The 15,919-nt window shown below is 61.2% G+C and overlaps 1 protein-coding gene and 2 pseudogenes across 1 annotated transcript; all 3 read left to right on the forward strand.

The window, feature by feature from the left end:
* Positions 1-1,153: 1,153 nt before the first annotated feature.
* Positions 1,154-2,001, forward strand: LOC133750422 (hemoglobin subunit zeta-like; annotated as a pseudogene).
* Positions 2,002-8,232: 6,231 nt separating this feature from the next.
* LOC133750421 (hemoglobin subunit zeta-like) lies at positions 8,233-9,086 on the forward strand (annotated as a pseudogene).
* A 2,701-nt stretch (positions 9,087-11,787) lies between these two features.
* On the forward strand, positions 11,788-12,402 carry HBQ1 (hemoglobin subunit theta 1). The gene is made up of 3 exons (XM_062180912.1): positions 11,788-11,882; positions 11,966-12,170; positions 12,274-12,402. The coding sequence occupies exons 1-3, from the start codon at positions 11,788-11,790 to the stop codon at positions 12,400-12,402; spliced, it is 429 nt and encodes a 142-aa protein (XP_062036896.1).
* The last annotated feature ends 3,517 nt before the right edge of the window (positions 12,403-15,919 follow it).

The raw sequence follows: 15,919 nt of genomic DNA on the forward strand, positions 1-15,919 counted from the left end.
GCTGGACTGGAAGAGGAGCAGCCCAGCCTCCAACCGCTGCCCACATGGAATGCCTGTTCACACACAGTGGCTTAACCTATGTGCCACGGTGCTGGCCCATATAGGACATTCTTGCAAAACAAAAACTTGTAGTGGTTTCCAGAGGTTGGGAAGGGCAGGAGGACAGCCAAAGCCTGGCTGAGGAGTGTGCGGGTGATGGAGCTGGCTGTGTGCGGCAGCTGCTGGTTACAGCTCAGACAACACTAAAGCAACAGAGGCGACTTCATCGTGGGCTGGGAGGTTTCTTCTATCTTATCGTGTGTGGTGGGTCTCGGCCTCACTGCTGGGAGAGCCGGGTCAGGGCCCACTCCTGCTCCTGCTGGTGTGGTCCTGGAAGGCAGCACTGACCACTCCAGTACCAGGATTCTGCCACTCCCGCAGGAGACCTGGATGCACTTCTTGGCTCCTGGCCTCAGCCCTGGCCCAGCTCCGGCCATCCAGGCCCTTGTCTGCCTGGCAAGTACACAAAGGATCTCTAAGACATAGAAGGCAGGTGCCCGTGCTGCAGCGGCTCTGCCCAGGGCCACACTGGGATCCCCAGCAGCAGCACATGACCTCAGGTGACTGATCCCCCATCAGCCTGCCAGTTCCTCCCCAGCTCAGGGCACAGAGGGCTCTGCCTAGCGTCCCAGGGAGAGCCGTGTTCCTGCAGGGAACTCAGGGTCACAGACATGAGTGGGGACGGCCTGATGAGTGTCTGGTCAGGGTGGCCCGAGGGTGAGCAGGGGCCCCTGCTGCTCTGGTTGTCCCCATTTTGTGACTCTGGGAGGATGAGGACAGCGCAGCACGGCCATGCCGGATGACCCCTGGGACGGCAGGGCCTCTGTCTCTCCTGGACCCAGTGGGCAGACTGCAGACAACGCCCGTCGAAGGCTCAGCAAGAGTAGTAGCCCCTCTCCCGCCTCCCCCACCAGGCTTGGCTACCTTCTGTCATAGTGCCCAATAAGAGACCCCCACCCCCACAGCCCCTTCCGCTCCTCCCCTCTTCCCAGAAGCAGCCAGGGCCTGGCTGGACTCTGCTCCCCGTATATAAGGGAGCCTGCAGGCTGAGCACCACACAGCCAGTGCTCAGCACCTCCAGCCCCTGTGCAGCAGCCCAGCCCCGGCCCTCACCATGTCTCTGACCAACAGCGAGAAGAGCATCATCGTGTCCTCCTGGGACAAGGTCTCCTCCCAGGCTGAGGCCATCGGCACTGAGACTCTGGAGAGGTAGGTGCCCCATGGGCCACAGCCTGAGTGTCCAGGCCAGGGACGGGGAGAGGGCAGGGAGGAGGGACGGTGACTCAGTGTCCAGGCCTCCTGCTCAGGGCCTCCACCAGCAGCTGGGGACTGAGTGACAGGAACAGGGGAGCAGGGGCTGGGCTGGGCCGCAGTCCCTGTCTGAAATGCCCCTGTGAGCTCCCTATGGACTGTACGCTGGGTTTTGCTTTGCAAATACTGGGTCACCTGTGCCTTCTCCTGACTGCTGGGTGTGGGCGCCCTCTGCCCGTAGGCTCTTCCACGTCTACCCGTGGACCAGGACCTACTTCCCGCACGTCCCCGTACACAGGGGCTCTGAGCAGGTGCGTGTTCTTGGGGCCAAGCTGGCGGCCGCGGTCGACAATGCGGTCAAGAACATGGACGACTTGGATGGGGCGCTGTCCACGCTGAGGGACACGCTCCCCTACGTGCTGCGCGTGGACCCGCAAAACTTCAGGGTAAGCACAGAGTTCGGCTTCTGAGTGAGATGAATACGTGTGGGCAGGGCTGGGCACAAGGTCCGGGCCGGGGTTGAGGATGGGTTCCGGGGCGGCCCGCGGCCCCCTCTCCCCGCCCACCCTGACTGCCCCCCCTCGCAGCTCCTGTCCAACTGCCTGCTGGTCACCCCTGGCCACGTACCTGTCCAGAGATTTCACCGCCGAGAGCCACCTCGCATGGGAAAAGTTCTTGCGCCGAGTGTCCATCATCCTGACCGAGGAGTAACCCTGAGAGTGCTCCGCACCCCTGAACAGCCGGCCACCCTTCCGGTGCCCCTGAACCGCCCGGGTCCTCCCTCCACTCCCCAATAAACTCATGTGGACGGGTGAGCTGTGTCCCGTGTTCCTTGTGCGGGGGGGGGGGGGGGGGAGGGTAGAAGCTGTGCCCAGCGGGCTGGGTTGGTGGAACAATGATGTACGTAAACCGTGATTTCTGGGGCGCCTGCGAGGTGTTCCCGGGAGAGAAGCGAGCTCAGGGGAAGATCCCCGGGGTGGGTGTCGGGCCTAGCAGCCGAGATGCCCATGCTGTGCCAGGATTTGATGCCTGGCTCCTGCAGACTCTGGGGGGTGACAGTCACTTCAAGCACCTGGGCCCCTGCCACCACATGGGAGCCTGCATTTCCAGTCTGGGCTCCCGGCTTTGGCTTGGCCCGGCCACCCCACTGTGGGCACCGGCAGTGAGCCAGATGGAAGCTCTGTCTCTTCCTTGCTGTCCCCCTCCCTTCCAAGTAAACATTTGTGTGCAGTTCGGTGGTGTTTAATGTATTCACAGTGCTGGCTGCCCTGGTTTACCACGTTCTGGAACTTCTGTTTATTTTTGAAAGATTTATCCATTTATAAACAGCTGGGACTGGGCCAGGCTGAAGCCAGGAGCCTGGAATTCCGTCCAGGCCTCCCACATTCGTGGCAGGGACTCAAGCACTCGGGCAGTCAGCTCTGCCTCCCCAGGGGCATTAGTAGGGCCCTGGGTTGGGAAAGGACCAGCTGGGCCTCCAACCAACACTGACACGTGCTTAACCCGCGGAGCCCCATCGGGCAGCGAGACCACAACCTCTAGAGGACCACAGAGCTGAATGACGGTGCGTTATCTGCCAAGACGTCCGTGCAGAGTGGGGCAGGTATTCAGCTCAGCTGTTGGGGAGCTCCTCGCTCCGGCTTCTCGTGGATGTAGTGAGGGCTCAAGTCCTTGGGTTCCTGCTCCCCACTGGGGACCTGCACTGAGCCCCTTCTCCCAGCGAGAAGTTCACTACCAGAGGAGGGCTCTCATTTACCTCTGAAACAGCACATTTAAAACTTTTCTTAAAAGATTTGTTTGAAAGGCAGGGTTACAGGGAGAGACAGAGACTGGGCGAGATCTCCCATCTGCTGTTTCACTCCACAAACGGCTGCGATGGCCGGAGCTCGGTGGACCCACAGCTGGAAGCCAGGAGCCTGGAACTTCCTCCAGGTCTCCCAGGTTGGTGCGGGGGCCGTCTCCCACTGCAGTCCCAGGAGCATCAGCAGGGAGCTGGGTCAGAAGTGGAGCCGCCAGGACCTGAACTGCTGCCCACACGGGACTTTGGCTTCACAGGCAGCATCTTTCCCCACTGTGCCACCACACCAACCTAGCCACACACCAGCCTGAAGGGATGTTGAGGTCATGTTCTAGGCAGTGCCATGCAGCCTTGGGCCCCCAACCAGGCCCTGTCCAGGGCCCCTCCCCCAATCCAAGTCTCCCCAGGCCACAGTAAGGAGCTAGGGTATTGGGGCTCCCAGTCTTGGAAATCACTGACCCAGTGAGGAGATCCTGGAAGGCAGCTCCTGGGCTGAGGTTTCCCATACTGTGCCAAGACTGGCCAGGCAGAGAGCACCCAGCCCAGATGAGGTGTCCTGGGGCTGGGCTCTTGAGCCTGTTGTGCTGAGCTGCCCCGCCCCCCATCTAAGATCCTGTTCCCCAAAGTAGTGAGGGAGGCGGTTTAGAGAACTGACCCCATGTTATCAGCAATTATGGGTAAGCTGGAGCCTGGGAGTTCACCTGCCTCCTGCCCCCATCTCCTCTCTGCACCCCACCCCTGTTCTTTGACTAAAGCTTGAATGTCAGTGGAGTCCCAGCGGGGCAGGCTGGAGGACTCCTCCGGGCACACACAGGCCCCCTCTGCAGCTGCAGGGGGCAGGGGTGGGCAGGGGAGGAGGCCCCAGACTTCCTCAGGGGAAAAGTGTCCTGGGGCCAGCACCCTCCTTTGAAATACGGCCAACTAGATCACACCCACCAGACAGAAGCAGGCTGCTCCTGACACAGACAGCCGCCAGAAATCCTCTCTCACGGACACCCACTCCCCTGGTACCAGGGCCCGGGTTGGAGAGTTCGTGTCAGGGGCCCACCTCCCCTCCTGTGTTGCACAGCCCAGATCCAGACCTGGGCAGGCCCCCTGGTGCCCTCCGGTTCTGCGGGCTGGCTAGGAGCTCGCTGTGTGCCCAGGCCTCTGGCATCTCCCTCGTCCATGGCGGGCACCCCTGGAACTGGCCCCTGTCCTAGTGCAGACAGCCCAGACTCAGGCAGCTCTCGCACCACCCTCCTGGATGAATGCCCTGGGAGCTCCATCGGGCGTCCAGCCTGGCCCAACCCCAGCACAAGCCTGGGTACCAGCCCTTGTAGGACTCTGGGCAGTGTCAGGCCCCAGGCACCGCTTTCTCTGCCATGGCCCTGTCTGAACCGTTGGCAGCTCCCTCCCCACCACCAACTCCCCCTGCCACAGCCCCATCCACCTTCACTCCATATAGAAAAAACACTGAAGAAATAACCAGGGGTGGGTGTTGGCACAGTGAGAAGTCACACCCACATCCCTGAGTGCCTGGGTCCGTGTGGGTCCCATCCATTTCTTGCCCTGTGCACCCTGGGAAGGAGGGAGGTGATGACTCAAGGACTCGGGTTCCTGACAGGCACTGGAGACACTGGCTCCCGGCTGAGGCCAGGACAGCTCCAGCTGTTGAGCTCTTTGGGAAGTGAACCAGTGGATGGGAGTGCTACCTCCCTTACTCTCTTCTCTCTGCCTTTCAAATACATAAACAGCTTGAGAGAGAGAGAGAGAGAGAGAGAGGATCAGGCGTTGTGCAGCCACGGATTCAGCTGCCCCTTGGGGCCCTGCATGTCTTTCCAGAGTGCCCGTTGAAGTCCTAGCTGCTTTCCCTCCCCTCAGCTCCCTGGGATGCAGTGGATGATGACCCCTGCACTTAGGGCCCTGCCACCCAGGTGTGACCTGGATGGAGTTCCTCGTGGTTTGCCCAACTCAGCCCAATGAAAGCATCTGGGGAGGGGAGTGAACTAGCAGATGGGATTCCAATCCGAGGACTTCCATATCTTTGTGTCACTCTGCCTTCCAATCAGTAAATAAACAAATCATTAAGAACCAAAACGAAAAGGAACAGGAATTTTTTTTTCTGATTTATGTATGTGAGAGGCAGAATAATAGAGAGGAAGAGACAGAGAGAGACAGAGATCTTCCATCTGCTGGTTCATTCCCCAAAAGGCTGCAGTGGCCAGAGCTGGGCCTGTTTGGAGCCTGGAGCCAGGAGCTTCTTCTGGGTCTCCCACATGGGAGGAGGGCTCCAAACACTCGGGCTGTCTTCCACTACTTTCCCAGGCACATTAGCAGAGAGCTGGACCAGAGCAGAGCAGCTAAGTCCAGAACTGGGGCCCATATGGGATGCCAGAGCTGCAGGTGGCAGCTTTACCCACTGGGCCTCAGATCCAGCCCCACAGACAACTTTTTTAAATGAGCAAAGTGGAGCCGGTGCTGTGGCACACAGGTTAACGCTCTGGACTTAGGCACTGACACCCCATATGGCCCTGGTTCAAGTCCTGGCTGCTCACTTCCAATCCAGCTCTCTGCTGTGGCCTGGGAAAGCAGTAGAAGATGGCCCAAGTCCTTGGGCCCCTGCACAGCGTGGGAGACTGGAAGAAGCTCCTGGCTCCTGGGTTCAGATCCGCGCAGCTGTGGCTATAGCGGCCAACTGGGGAGTGAACCATCAGATGGAAGACCTCTCTCTCTCTGCCTCTCCACTCTCTGTGTAATCTGACTTTCAAATAAATAAATAAATAAAAATCTTTAAAAAAAATAAAATTAGTTAAGCAAAGCATGGAGTTGCTGTCATGGCGTTGTGGCCCTGTGGCTTAGCCGCCTGCAACCTGACATCAAACTGGAGTCCCTGGCAGCTCCACCTCTGACCCAGCTCCATGTAACAGCCTGGGAAAAGCAGGGGAAGGTGGCCCCAAGTATTTGGCTCTTGAACCCCCCTGGGAGACCTGGATGGAGCTCTGCTCCTGGTTTCAGCCTGGTCAGGTAAGGCCTTTGCAGCATCAGAGCTGTGGACCGGCGGATGGAGTATCTCTCTCTTCTGTCTCTCCCTCTCTCTTGGAACTCTTTCAATAAATCAATAAAAAAATAGGAGCAAAACCCTAGTACAGATATTCACCAGAAAGGATAAAGCAGAGCAAATGAGCTCACACAAGGAGGCGTCCATGGTGGCAGAGAGGCGCAGGGTGAGCCACGGGGACACACGACTGCACGCCGGTCAGACAGCCCGGAGGGGGCACTGCGGCACAGACACAGGCCGTGGTCTGTCCCTTCATGCCGACAGGATGGGAACAGGGCAGCTTCTTAGGATGTCAGAGACACAAGTGGCCACATTGCTGGGCACACTGCAGATTCAAGCCTGTGTTTCCCACGGAGCCCACCCCGTGAATGTCCACAGCGAGCTGTCTGTGCCAATGCAACCCAAATGTCCTCAAGGCGTGAAAGGACCAAATCCGGCCATGCACCAGAGAGGAGTCGAGTGCTGACGCCCGGCCCCGCCCAGATGAAGGGGAAGGAGGCCCTCTGCACAGACTGCACCGAGGACTCCATGGACACGGTGTTCTTTGTGGATTTATTTATTGGAATGGCCCAGTTACAGAGAGAGACAGAGAGAGGGAGAGAGAGAGAGAGAGAGGGAACAAGAGGGAGGGAGAGAGAAGGAGGGAACAAGAGGGAGAGAGAGAGAGAGAGGGACACAGAGAGATCTTCCATCCAGTGTTCACTCCACAAATGGCTTCAAAGGCTGGGCCTGGGCCAGGCTGGAGCCAGGAGCCTGGACTCCACCCTGTGGGGCACGGAGGTGGCAGGCACCCAGGCTCTGGGGCCATCTCTGCTGCTTCCCAGGCACATTAGGAGCCAGCTGGACTGGAAGAGGAGCAGCCCAGCCTCCAACCGCTTCCACATGGAATGCCTGTTCACACACAGTGGCTTAACCTATGTGCCACGGTGCTGGCCCATATAGGACATTCTTGCAAAACACAAACTTGTAGGAATTTCCAACCGCTGCCCACATGGCAATGCCTGTTCACACACAGTGGCTTAACCCACTGTGCCACCACGGAGCTGGCCCATGTAGGATATTCTTGCAAAACACAAACTTGTAGTGGTTTCCAGAGGTTGGGAAGGGCAGGAGGGCAGCCACAGCCTGGCTGAGGAGTGTGTGGGTGATGGAGCTGGCTGTGTGCGGCAGCTGCTGGTTACAGCTCAGACAACACTAAAGCAACAGAGGCGACTTCATCGTGGGCTGGGAGGTTTCTTCTATCTCATCGTGTGGGGTGGGTCTCGGCCTCACTGCTGGGAGAGCCAGGTCAGGGCCCACTCCTGCTCCTGCTGGTGTGGCCCCGGGAGGCAGCACTGACCACTCCAGTACCAGGATTCTGCCACTCCCGCAGGAGACCTGGATGCACTTCCTGGCTCCTGGCCTCAGCCCTGGCCCAGCTCCGGCCATCCAGGCCCTTGTCTGCCTGGCAAGTACACAAAGGATCTCTAAGACATAGAAGGCAGGTGCCCGTGCTGCAGCGGCTCCACCCAGGGCCACACTGGGGTCCCCAGCAGCAGCACGTGACCTCAGGTGACTGATCCCCCATCAGCCTGCCGGCTCCTCCCCAGCTCAGGGCACTGAGGGCTGTGCTCAGCGCCCCAGGGAGAGCCGTGTTCCTGCAGGGAACTCAGGGTCACAGACATGAGTGGGGACGGCCTGATGAGTGCCTGGTCAGGGTGGCCCAAGGGCGGGCAGGGGCCCCTGCTGCTCTGGTTGTCCCATTTTGTGACTCTGGGAGGATGAGGACAGTGTAGCACGGCCATGCCGGATGACCCCTGGGACGGCAGGGCCTCTGTCTCTCCTTGACCCAGTTTGGAGAATGCGGCCAACGCCCCCTCGAAGGCCCAGCTATAATTTTAGCCCTTCACCCACCTCCCCCAACCAGACCTGGCTACCTTCTGTCATGGTGCCCAATAAGAGGCCCCACCCCCACAGCCCCTTCCGCTCCTCCCCTCTTCCCAGAAGCACCAGGGCCTGGCTGGACTCTGCTCCCCGTATATAAGGGAGCCTGCGGGCTGAGCACCACACAGCCAGTGCTCAGCACCTCCAGCCCCTGTGCAGCAGCCCAGCCCCGGCCATCACCATGTCTCTGACCAACAGCCAGAAGAGCATCATCGTGTCCTCCTGGGACAAGGTCTCCTCCCAGGCTGAGGCCATCGGCACTGAGACTCTGGAGAGGTAGGTGCCCCACGGGCCACAGCCTGAGTGTCCAGGCCAGGGACGGGGAGAGGGCAGGGAGGAGGGACGGTGACTCAGTGTCCAGGCCTCCTGCTCAGGGCCTCCACCAGCAGCTGGGGACTGAGTGACAGGAACAGGGGAGCAGGGGCTGGGCAGGGCGCACTCCCTGTCTGAAATGCCCGTGTGTGCTCCGTGTGGACTGTACGCTGGGTTTTGCCTTGCAAACACTGGGAGAAAATGGGCTTTGTCCTGACCTTTTTGTGTGGGGGGCGCCCTCCCCCAGGCTCTTCCTCAGCTTCCCGCAGACCAAGACCTACTTCCCGCACTTCGACCTGCGCCCCGGCTCGGCTCAGGTGCACGCTCTTGGGGCCAAGCTGGCGGCTGCGCTGGACAACGTGGTCAAAACATCGACAACTTGGATGGTGCGCTGTCCACGCTGAGCGATCTGCACGCCTACAAGCCGCGGGTGGACCCGGTCAACTTCAGGGTGAGCGCAGAGTGCGGTCCACTGGGTGGTGGGGGTCTTTTTGGCAGGGCTGGCAGGGAGGATTGGGCCAGGGTGTGGCTGGGATATCCAAAGGGGCCCGTGGTGGCCGCCCCCGAGCGCCCGTGACCACCCCTGCCGTGCAGCTCCTGTCCCAGTGCCTGCAGGTCACCCTGGCCGTGTACCTGCCCAGAGACTTCACCGCGGCCACCCAAGCCGCCTGGGACAAGTTCCTGGAGGAAGTGTCTGCCGCCCTGACCGCTAAGTACCGCTGAGAGCACTGCGCACCCCTCGACCACCGGCGACCCCTCTGTGGTCCTGAACCGCCCGGCCTTCCCTCCACGCCCCAATAAAATCATGCGGTTTCCAAGACTGGGAGCCCCAATACCCTAGTGCCTTACTGGGTCCTGGGGAGACTTGGATTGGGGGAGGGGCCCCTGGACAGGGCTGAGGGGGGCCACGAGACTGCATGGCACTGCCTTCAACATGACCTCAACATCCCTTCAGGCAGGTGTCCCTGTTTTCCGAGTTCCTTGTGCCGGGGGAAAGGGGCAGAAGCTGTGCCTAGGGGGCTGGGTCGGTGTTGGCAGTGCGGGCCTGGGCAGTGTCTGCAGTGCGGGCCGCTTGGGTGTCCGCAGTGCTGCCTCTCCAGCCTCCCGCGGCATCCCAACTCCCGCAACCCTAGCAGCTGCACTGGGATCCAGCCGCTCTCTCCCTCCCGGGGAGCATCCCCATGTCCCCAGGAGAGTTCCAGCAGCCCAGGCGCTCTGAGTCCCGCAGGCAGAAGGCTGGGCACTCCCTTGGCACAGGTCGGTTGTTGATCTGATAAGGTCGTGCAGGACAGTGGCGCCGGCGCCGTTTATGTGCGATAAGCCCGCCCTCGACATTCGGTTCCGCTCCAGATCTCTGGCCAGGATCGCACATCCGGGAGGTGCTGGGGCCCCAGTGGGTCCTGCGGGGTTACAGACCTCAGCGAGCCCAGAGCAGGAACTCAGGTCAGGAGGAGGGAAGAGCTGTCACTGAGCCTCCCGGCTGCCTGCAGGCTGCTCCTCCCAGGAGCTACAACAGGAGCAGGGCCTGGCTTCATTCACCCCGAGGCACTCCCTGTGCTCCGTGTCCATCCTGGGTCTTTAGTTTAAACATGTTAATATACATCGCGATGTGACACAGTGTAGACATTCCGGGTTTTTAAGGATATTTATCTATCTGAAGGGCAGAGTTACAGAGAAAGAGGCAGAGACAGAGAACACGAGATCTTCCATCTGCTGGATCGCTCCTCAAATGGCCACAATGGCCAGGGCTGGGCCAGACCCAAGTCAGGCGCCAGGAGCTTCTTCCAGATCTCCCGCGTGGGTTCCGGGGCCCAGGCACCCAGGCGTCTCCCACTGCAGTCCCAGGAGCATCAGCAGGGAGCTGGGTCAGAAGTGGAGCTGCCGGGACCTGAACTGCTGCCCACACAGGCAGCATCTTTCCACGTTGGGCCACTGCACCAGCCCCTTAGCCTGAGTCCTACCCGCCCAGCCACACACCTGCCTGAAGGGATGTTGAGGTCATGCTCTAGATTTTGCCATGCAGCCTCGTGCCCCTCGGCCCTGTCCAGGGCCCCTCCCCCAATCCAAGTCTCCTCACGCCCCAGTAAGGAGCTAGGGTATTGGGGCTCCCAGTCTTGGAAACCACTAACCCAGTGAGGAGATCCTGGAAGACAGCTCCTGGCTGAGGATCCCAGACTGTGACAGGGCCGGCCAGGCAGAGAGCACCCAGCCCTGAGGAGGGGTCCTGGGGCTGGGCTCTTGAGCCTGTTGTGCTGAGCTGCCCCTCCCCCCATACTGAGATCCTGTTCCCCAAAGCAGTGAGGGAGGGGGCTTAGAGAACTGACCCCACGTTATCTGCAGATATCTGCTGGAGCTGGGAAGTTCACCTGCCCCCTGCCCCTCCCCCACCCCAGGCCACCCCTGGTCTTTGAATAAAGTCTGAGTGAGTGGCCGCCAGTGTCCGTGGAGGCTCTGTGACCTGGGGTGCAGGAGGCTGGGGGACTCGTCCGTGCATGTGCCAAGGCCCCCTAGCAGCTGCAGGGGGACAGGAGTGGGCGCCCGGCTGGTTCCTTCCTTCCTGCTTGCAGTTCCACGGGGGGCTGCTGAAAGTATCCCCCCCCCCCCGACATATGCACACACTGGTGCTGCTCGGTGCCTCCAGGCACAGACTCGGCTTCTTAGCCGCTGGCTTGCTTCCTCTGCTCCCGCCTGGCTTCTGTGTCAGCAGAAGGGCAGGGAGGGCTCAGTGCCTGGGTCTGGGGGAGGGGGGCGGCACTGTGAGGGACCACTTGGGGGTGCGGCTGGCAGGGCATGACCCCATGTGCTCTGTGGGTCTCCTGGGGTTCCATTCAGGGACGTGGACCCCGCGTGTGCCAGGGCCCAGCAGTGGGAGACACACTGCCCGGAGGGGGCACCCACATCAGGTGGACCCCAGACTCCAGTCCTCTGCTGGCCCCGGCTTTGTCCGGCTTCCCCTGACCCCCGCGTGCCCTCTCGGGTCCAGGGCCTCCTCTGCAGCAAGCAGAGGCGCTCACTTGCCTGGAATCACAACAGCCAGTCCTGCTGGGTTTAACCCAGAGTGGACACTGATAAGGGTCCTAAGTAGAAGTATGGCTAATTGGCACCATGGGTATAGAGCTGGTATTTAGTGGCTAAGGAATTTGTGTGTGTGGCTGTCTCTGTGCTTACAACTACAACCTCAGTGCCTGCACTCCTCCCGGGGTTCCCGTCCTGGCCAGGTCTTCCCCTGCGCAGGTGCACAACACGTTTCTCCACTGAATGTTCCTACTGTGTGTTTTGCTGAAAGGCCTGGGGTTCAGAGCAAGCCCGAAAGTCGGGGACCGAGATTGCGTGCGGAGACTCCGGGGGAGCGCGGCGACACGCAGGGCGGTGCAGGCCTGCGCCACGCCCCCAGAGCCCGCGGGGACCGGCCCGCCGCTGCGGGATGGCGCTGTGGGCGGCGGAGCAGGCGCTGCTGCGCGCCCTGTGCAAGAAGCTGGGGAGCAACGTGGGCGTCTACGCGACCGAGGCCCTGCAGAGGTGCGCACCGGGAGGGCGCCCCGGCCCCCCGCGCCCCCGCCCGCGGGGCCCCCACGCACACCACATCCCCCTCCCTCCCGCAGAACCTTGGAGGCCTTCCCGCGCACCAAGGTCTACTTCTCCCACATGGACCTGAGCCCGGGCTCCGCCCAGGTCCGAGCCCACGGCCGGAAGGTGGCCGACGCGCTGACCCTCGCCGCGGACCACCTGGACGACCTGCCCGGCGCGCTGTCCGCTCTGAGCGACCTGCACGTGCGCACGCTGCGCGTGGACCCCCACCACTGCGGGGTGAGCACCGGGACTCTGTCGTGGAGGGGCTCCCCAAGGCGAGGTGTGTGTTTGTGGGGGGGGGGATGGATGAAGCCTGAGCGGGGACGGCCCCTCCCTGCAGCTGCTGGGCCACTGTCTGCTGGTGACCCTCGCCCGGCACTACCCCGGAGACTTCGGCCCCGCCATGCACGCCTCGGTGGACAAATTCCTGCACCACGTCATGTCGGCGCTGACCTCCACGTACTGCTGAATGGAGGGTGGGAGGTCGTGGGACGCCCCTGCCCCCGCCCCTGACGCCTTCGTGTTGGAGTAAAGCCCCCGGGCAGCAGCCTGGCCCGCGAGTCCTCCCTGGGGATGTGTGTGTGGGGATGGCCTCGGGTCCGCAAACCAAGGGGCTGGCGGGTTTGGGGCACCGGGTCCCAAATGCCAATTCCTTGGCCTTGGCCAGGAGGGTGGCAGGCAGGAGGTGGTCGCGGTGCGGTTGATGCCCAGTCCAGGTCCATCCCAGTACTGCTCGCTTAGTCCTCCTGGACTCCACTCAAACCCAGGTGCTCAGGCCTGGTCTCAGGCCAAGGCCCTTCCCTCTGCCTGGGCGGAGTCCGGCCTGGGCTCTGGGCAGCTGCACAGCAGACAATCGGGGAAGGGAGCCCCCTGCTGCCCAGCGCAGGTACCGGGCCCTGAACGCTGGAGGTCCATGGCGAGACTGGACATCAGGACCATCTTGAACAGCCGTGCAGCACACAGGGCTGGCGGGACCCCACCCCTCCCTGGAAAGGCAGAGCTGCTCTCCGCTCAGGATTTTGCCTCAAATATTTAGTCCCGGCCACTGCAGAATACCCACCTTCTGTACCTACGTCTTCGAGGTCCACGTGACACACGGCAAATCACTCCTGCACGGCAGTACCGCACGGCAGAAGCAGCCACGCGGAGACACACAGCATTCTTTCTGGAAGATTGTTTATTTGAGAGGCAGAGTGATGGAGGTGGGGTGGGGGAAGGTCTTCCACCGCTGGTTCACTCCCCAAACCTGCAATGTCTGAGGCCGGGAACCTGGAGCTCCATCCGGGTCTGCGACTCCATCTCCCCTCCCAGGCACCTGGATCAGAGGTGCACAGTAGCTGGGACTTGAGCCAGGCACTGCTACGTGGGACAAGGATGTACGTGAACCGCCATTTCTGGGGCGCCTGCGAGGTGTTCCCGGGAGAGAAGCGAGCTCAGGGGAAGATCCCGGGGTGGGTGTCGGGCCTAGCAGCCGAGATGCCCATGCTGTGCCAGGATTTGATGCCTGGCTCCTGCAGACTCTGGGGGGTGACAGTCACTTCAAGCACCTGGGCCCCTGCCACCCGTGGGAGCCTGCATTTCCAGTCTGGGCTCCCGGCTTTGGCTTGGCCCGGCCACCCCACTGCGGGCACCGGCAGTGAGCCAGATGGAAGCTCTGTCTCTTCCTTGCTGTCCCCCTCCCTTCCAAGTAAATATTTGTGTGCAGTTCGGTGGTGTTTAATGTATTCACAGTGCTGGCTGCCCTGGTTTACCACGTTCTGGAACTTCTATTTATTTTTTAAAGATTTATCCATTTATAAACAGCTGGGACTGGGCCAGGCTGAAGCCAGGAGCCTGGAATTCCGTCCAGGCCTCCCACATTCGTGGCAGGGACTCAAGCACTCGGGCAGTCAGCTCTGCCTCCCCAGGGGCATTAGTAGGGCCCTGGGTTGGGAATGGAGCAGCTGGGCCTCCAACCAACACTGACACGTGCTTAACCCGCGGAGCCCCATCGGGGCAGCGAGACCGCAACCTCTAGAGGACCACAGTGCTGAATGACGGTGCGTTATCTGCCAAGACGTCCGGGCAGAGTGGAGCAGGTATTCAGCTCAGCTGTTGGGGAGCTCCTCGCTCCGGCTTCTCGCGGATGTAGTGAGGGCTCAAGTCCTTGGGTTCCTGCCTCCCACTGGGGACCTGCACTGAGCCCCTTCTCCCAGCGAGAAGTTCACTACCAGAGGAGGGCTCTCATTTACCTCTGAAACAGTACATTTAAAACTTTTCTTAAAAGATTTGTTTGAAAGGCAGGGTTACAGGGAGAGACAGAGACTGGGCGAGATCTCCCATCTGCTGTTTCACTCCACAAACGGCTGCGATGGCCAGAGCTCGGTGGACCCACAGCTGGGAGCCAGGAGCCTGGAACTTCCTCCAGGTCTCCCAGGTGGGTGCGGGGGCCGTCTCCCACTGAGTCCCAGGAGCATCAGCAGGGAGCTGGGTCAGAAGTAGAGCTGCTGGGACCTGAACTGCTGCCACACAGACTTGGGCTCCACAGGCAGCATCTTTCCCCACTACTCCGCCCTTAGCCTGGGTCCTACCCACCTACCCACACACCTGCCTGAAGAGATGTTGATGTCATGTATAAGGTGGTGCCATGCAGCTTCGTTCCCCCACCCCGGCCCCGTCAAGGGCCCCTCCCCCAATCCAAGTCTCCCCAGGACCCAGTAAGGAGCTAGGGTATTGGGGCTCCCAGTCTTGGAAACAACTAACCCAGTGAGATCCTGGAAGACAGCTCTTGGCTGAGGATCCCAGACTTTGCCTGGGCCAGCCAGGCAGAGAGCACCCAGCCCTGAGGAGGGGTCCTGGGGCTGGGCTCTTGAGCCTGTTGTGCTGAGCTGCCCCTCCCCCCATCTAAGATCCTGTTGCCCAGAAAGTGAGCGAGGGGGTTTAGAAAACTGACCCCACGTTATCAGCAATTATGGGTAAGCTGGAGCCTGGGAGTTCACCTGCCCCCTGCCACCACCCCCTCTCTGCACCCCTCCCTGGTATTTGACTTGAATGTCAGTGGAGTCTCTGTTCCCTGAGGTGCGGGGCAGGCTGGAGGACTCCTCTGGGCACACACAGGCTCCCTCGGTACCTGCAGGGGGCAGGTGTGGGCAGGGGAGGAGGCCCCAGACTTCCTCAGGGGAAAAGTGTCCTGGGGCCAGCACCCTCCTTTGAAATACGGCCAACTAGATCACACCCACCAAACAGAAGCAGGCTGCTCCTGACACAGACAGCCGCCAGAAATCCTCTCTCACGGACACCCACTCCCCTGGTACCTGAGGACCCGGGGTGGGAGACTTCGTGTCAGGGGCCCACCTCCCCTCCTGTGTTGCACAGCCCAGATCCAGCCCTGGGCAGGCCTCCTGGTGTCCTCCAGTTCTGCAGGCCGGCCGGGAGCTCGCTGTGGGCCCAGGCCTCTGGCATCTCCCTCGTCCACGGCGGGCACCCCTGGAACTGGCCCCTGTCCTAGTGCAGACAGCCCAGACTCAGGCAGCTCTCGCACCACCCTCCTGGCTGAAAGCCCTGGAAGCTCCATCGGGCGTCCAGCCTGGCCCAACCCCAGCACAAGCCGGGGCACCAGCCCTTGTAGGACTCTGGGCAGTGTTAGGCCCCAGGCACCGCTTTCTCTGCCTTGGCCCTGTCTGAACCGTTGGCAGCTCCCTCCCCACCACCAATTCTCCCTGCCACAGCCCCATCCACCTTCACTCCATATAGAAAAACACTGAAGAAATTAACCAGGGGTGGGTGTTGGCACAGTGAGAAGTCATACCCACATCCCTGAGTGCCTGGGTCTGGTTCCTGGCTCTGTGTGCGTCGCATCCATTTCTTGCACTGTGCACCCTGGGAAGGAGGGAGGTGATGACTCAAGGACTCGGGTTCCTGACAGGCACTGGAGACACTGGCTCCCGGCTGAGGCCAGGACAGCTCCAGCTGTTGAGCTCTTTGGGAAGAGAACCAGTGGATGGGAG

The sequence above is a fragment of the Lepus europaeus genome, chromosome 21 (genome assembly GCF_033115175.1).
Source record: "Lepus europaeus isolate LE1 chromosome 21, mLepTim1.pri, whole genome shotgun sequence".
Classification (NCBI taxonomy): Eukaryota; Metazoa; Chordata; class Mammalia; order Lagomorpha; family Leporidae; genus Lepus; species Lepus europaeus.

Bases quoted from the DNA above. Each gene is read 5' to 3' on its own strand.
- HBQ1 (XM_062180912.1), top strand. From the start codon at position 11,788: ATGGCGCTGTGGGCGGCGGAGCAGGCGCTGCTGCGCGCCCTGTGCAAG. The intron at 11,883-11,965 runs GTGCGCACCGGG...TCCCTCCCGCAG, and splicing joins GCGACCGAGGCCCTGCAGAG to AACCTTGGAGGCCTTCCCGC. The intron at 12,171-12,273 runs GTGAGCACCGGG...CCCTCCCTGCAG, and splicing joins TGGACCCCCACCACTGCGGG to CTGCTGGGCCACTGTCTGCT.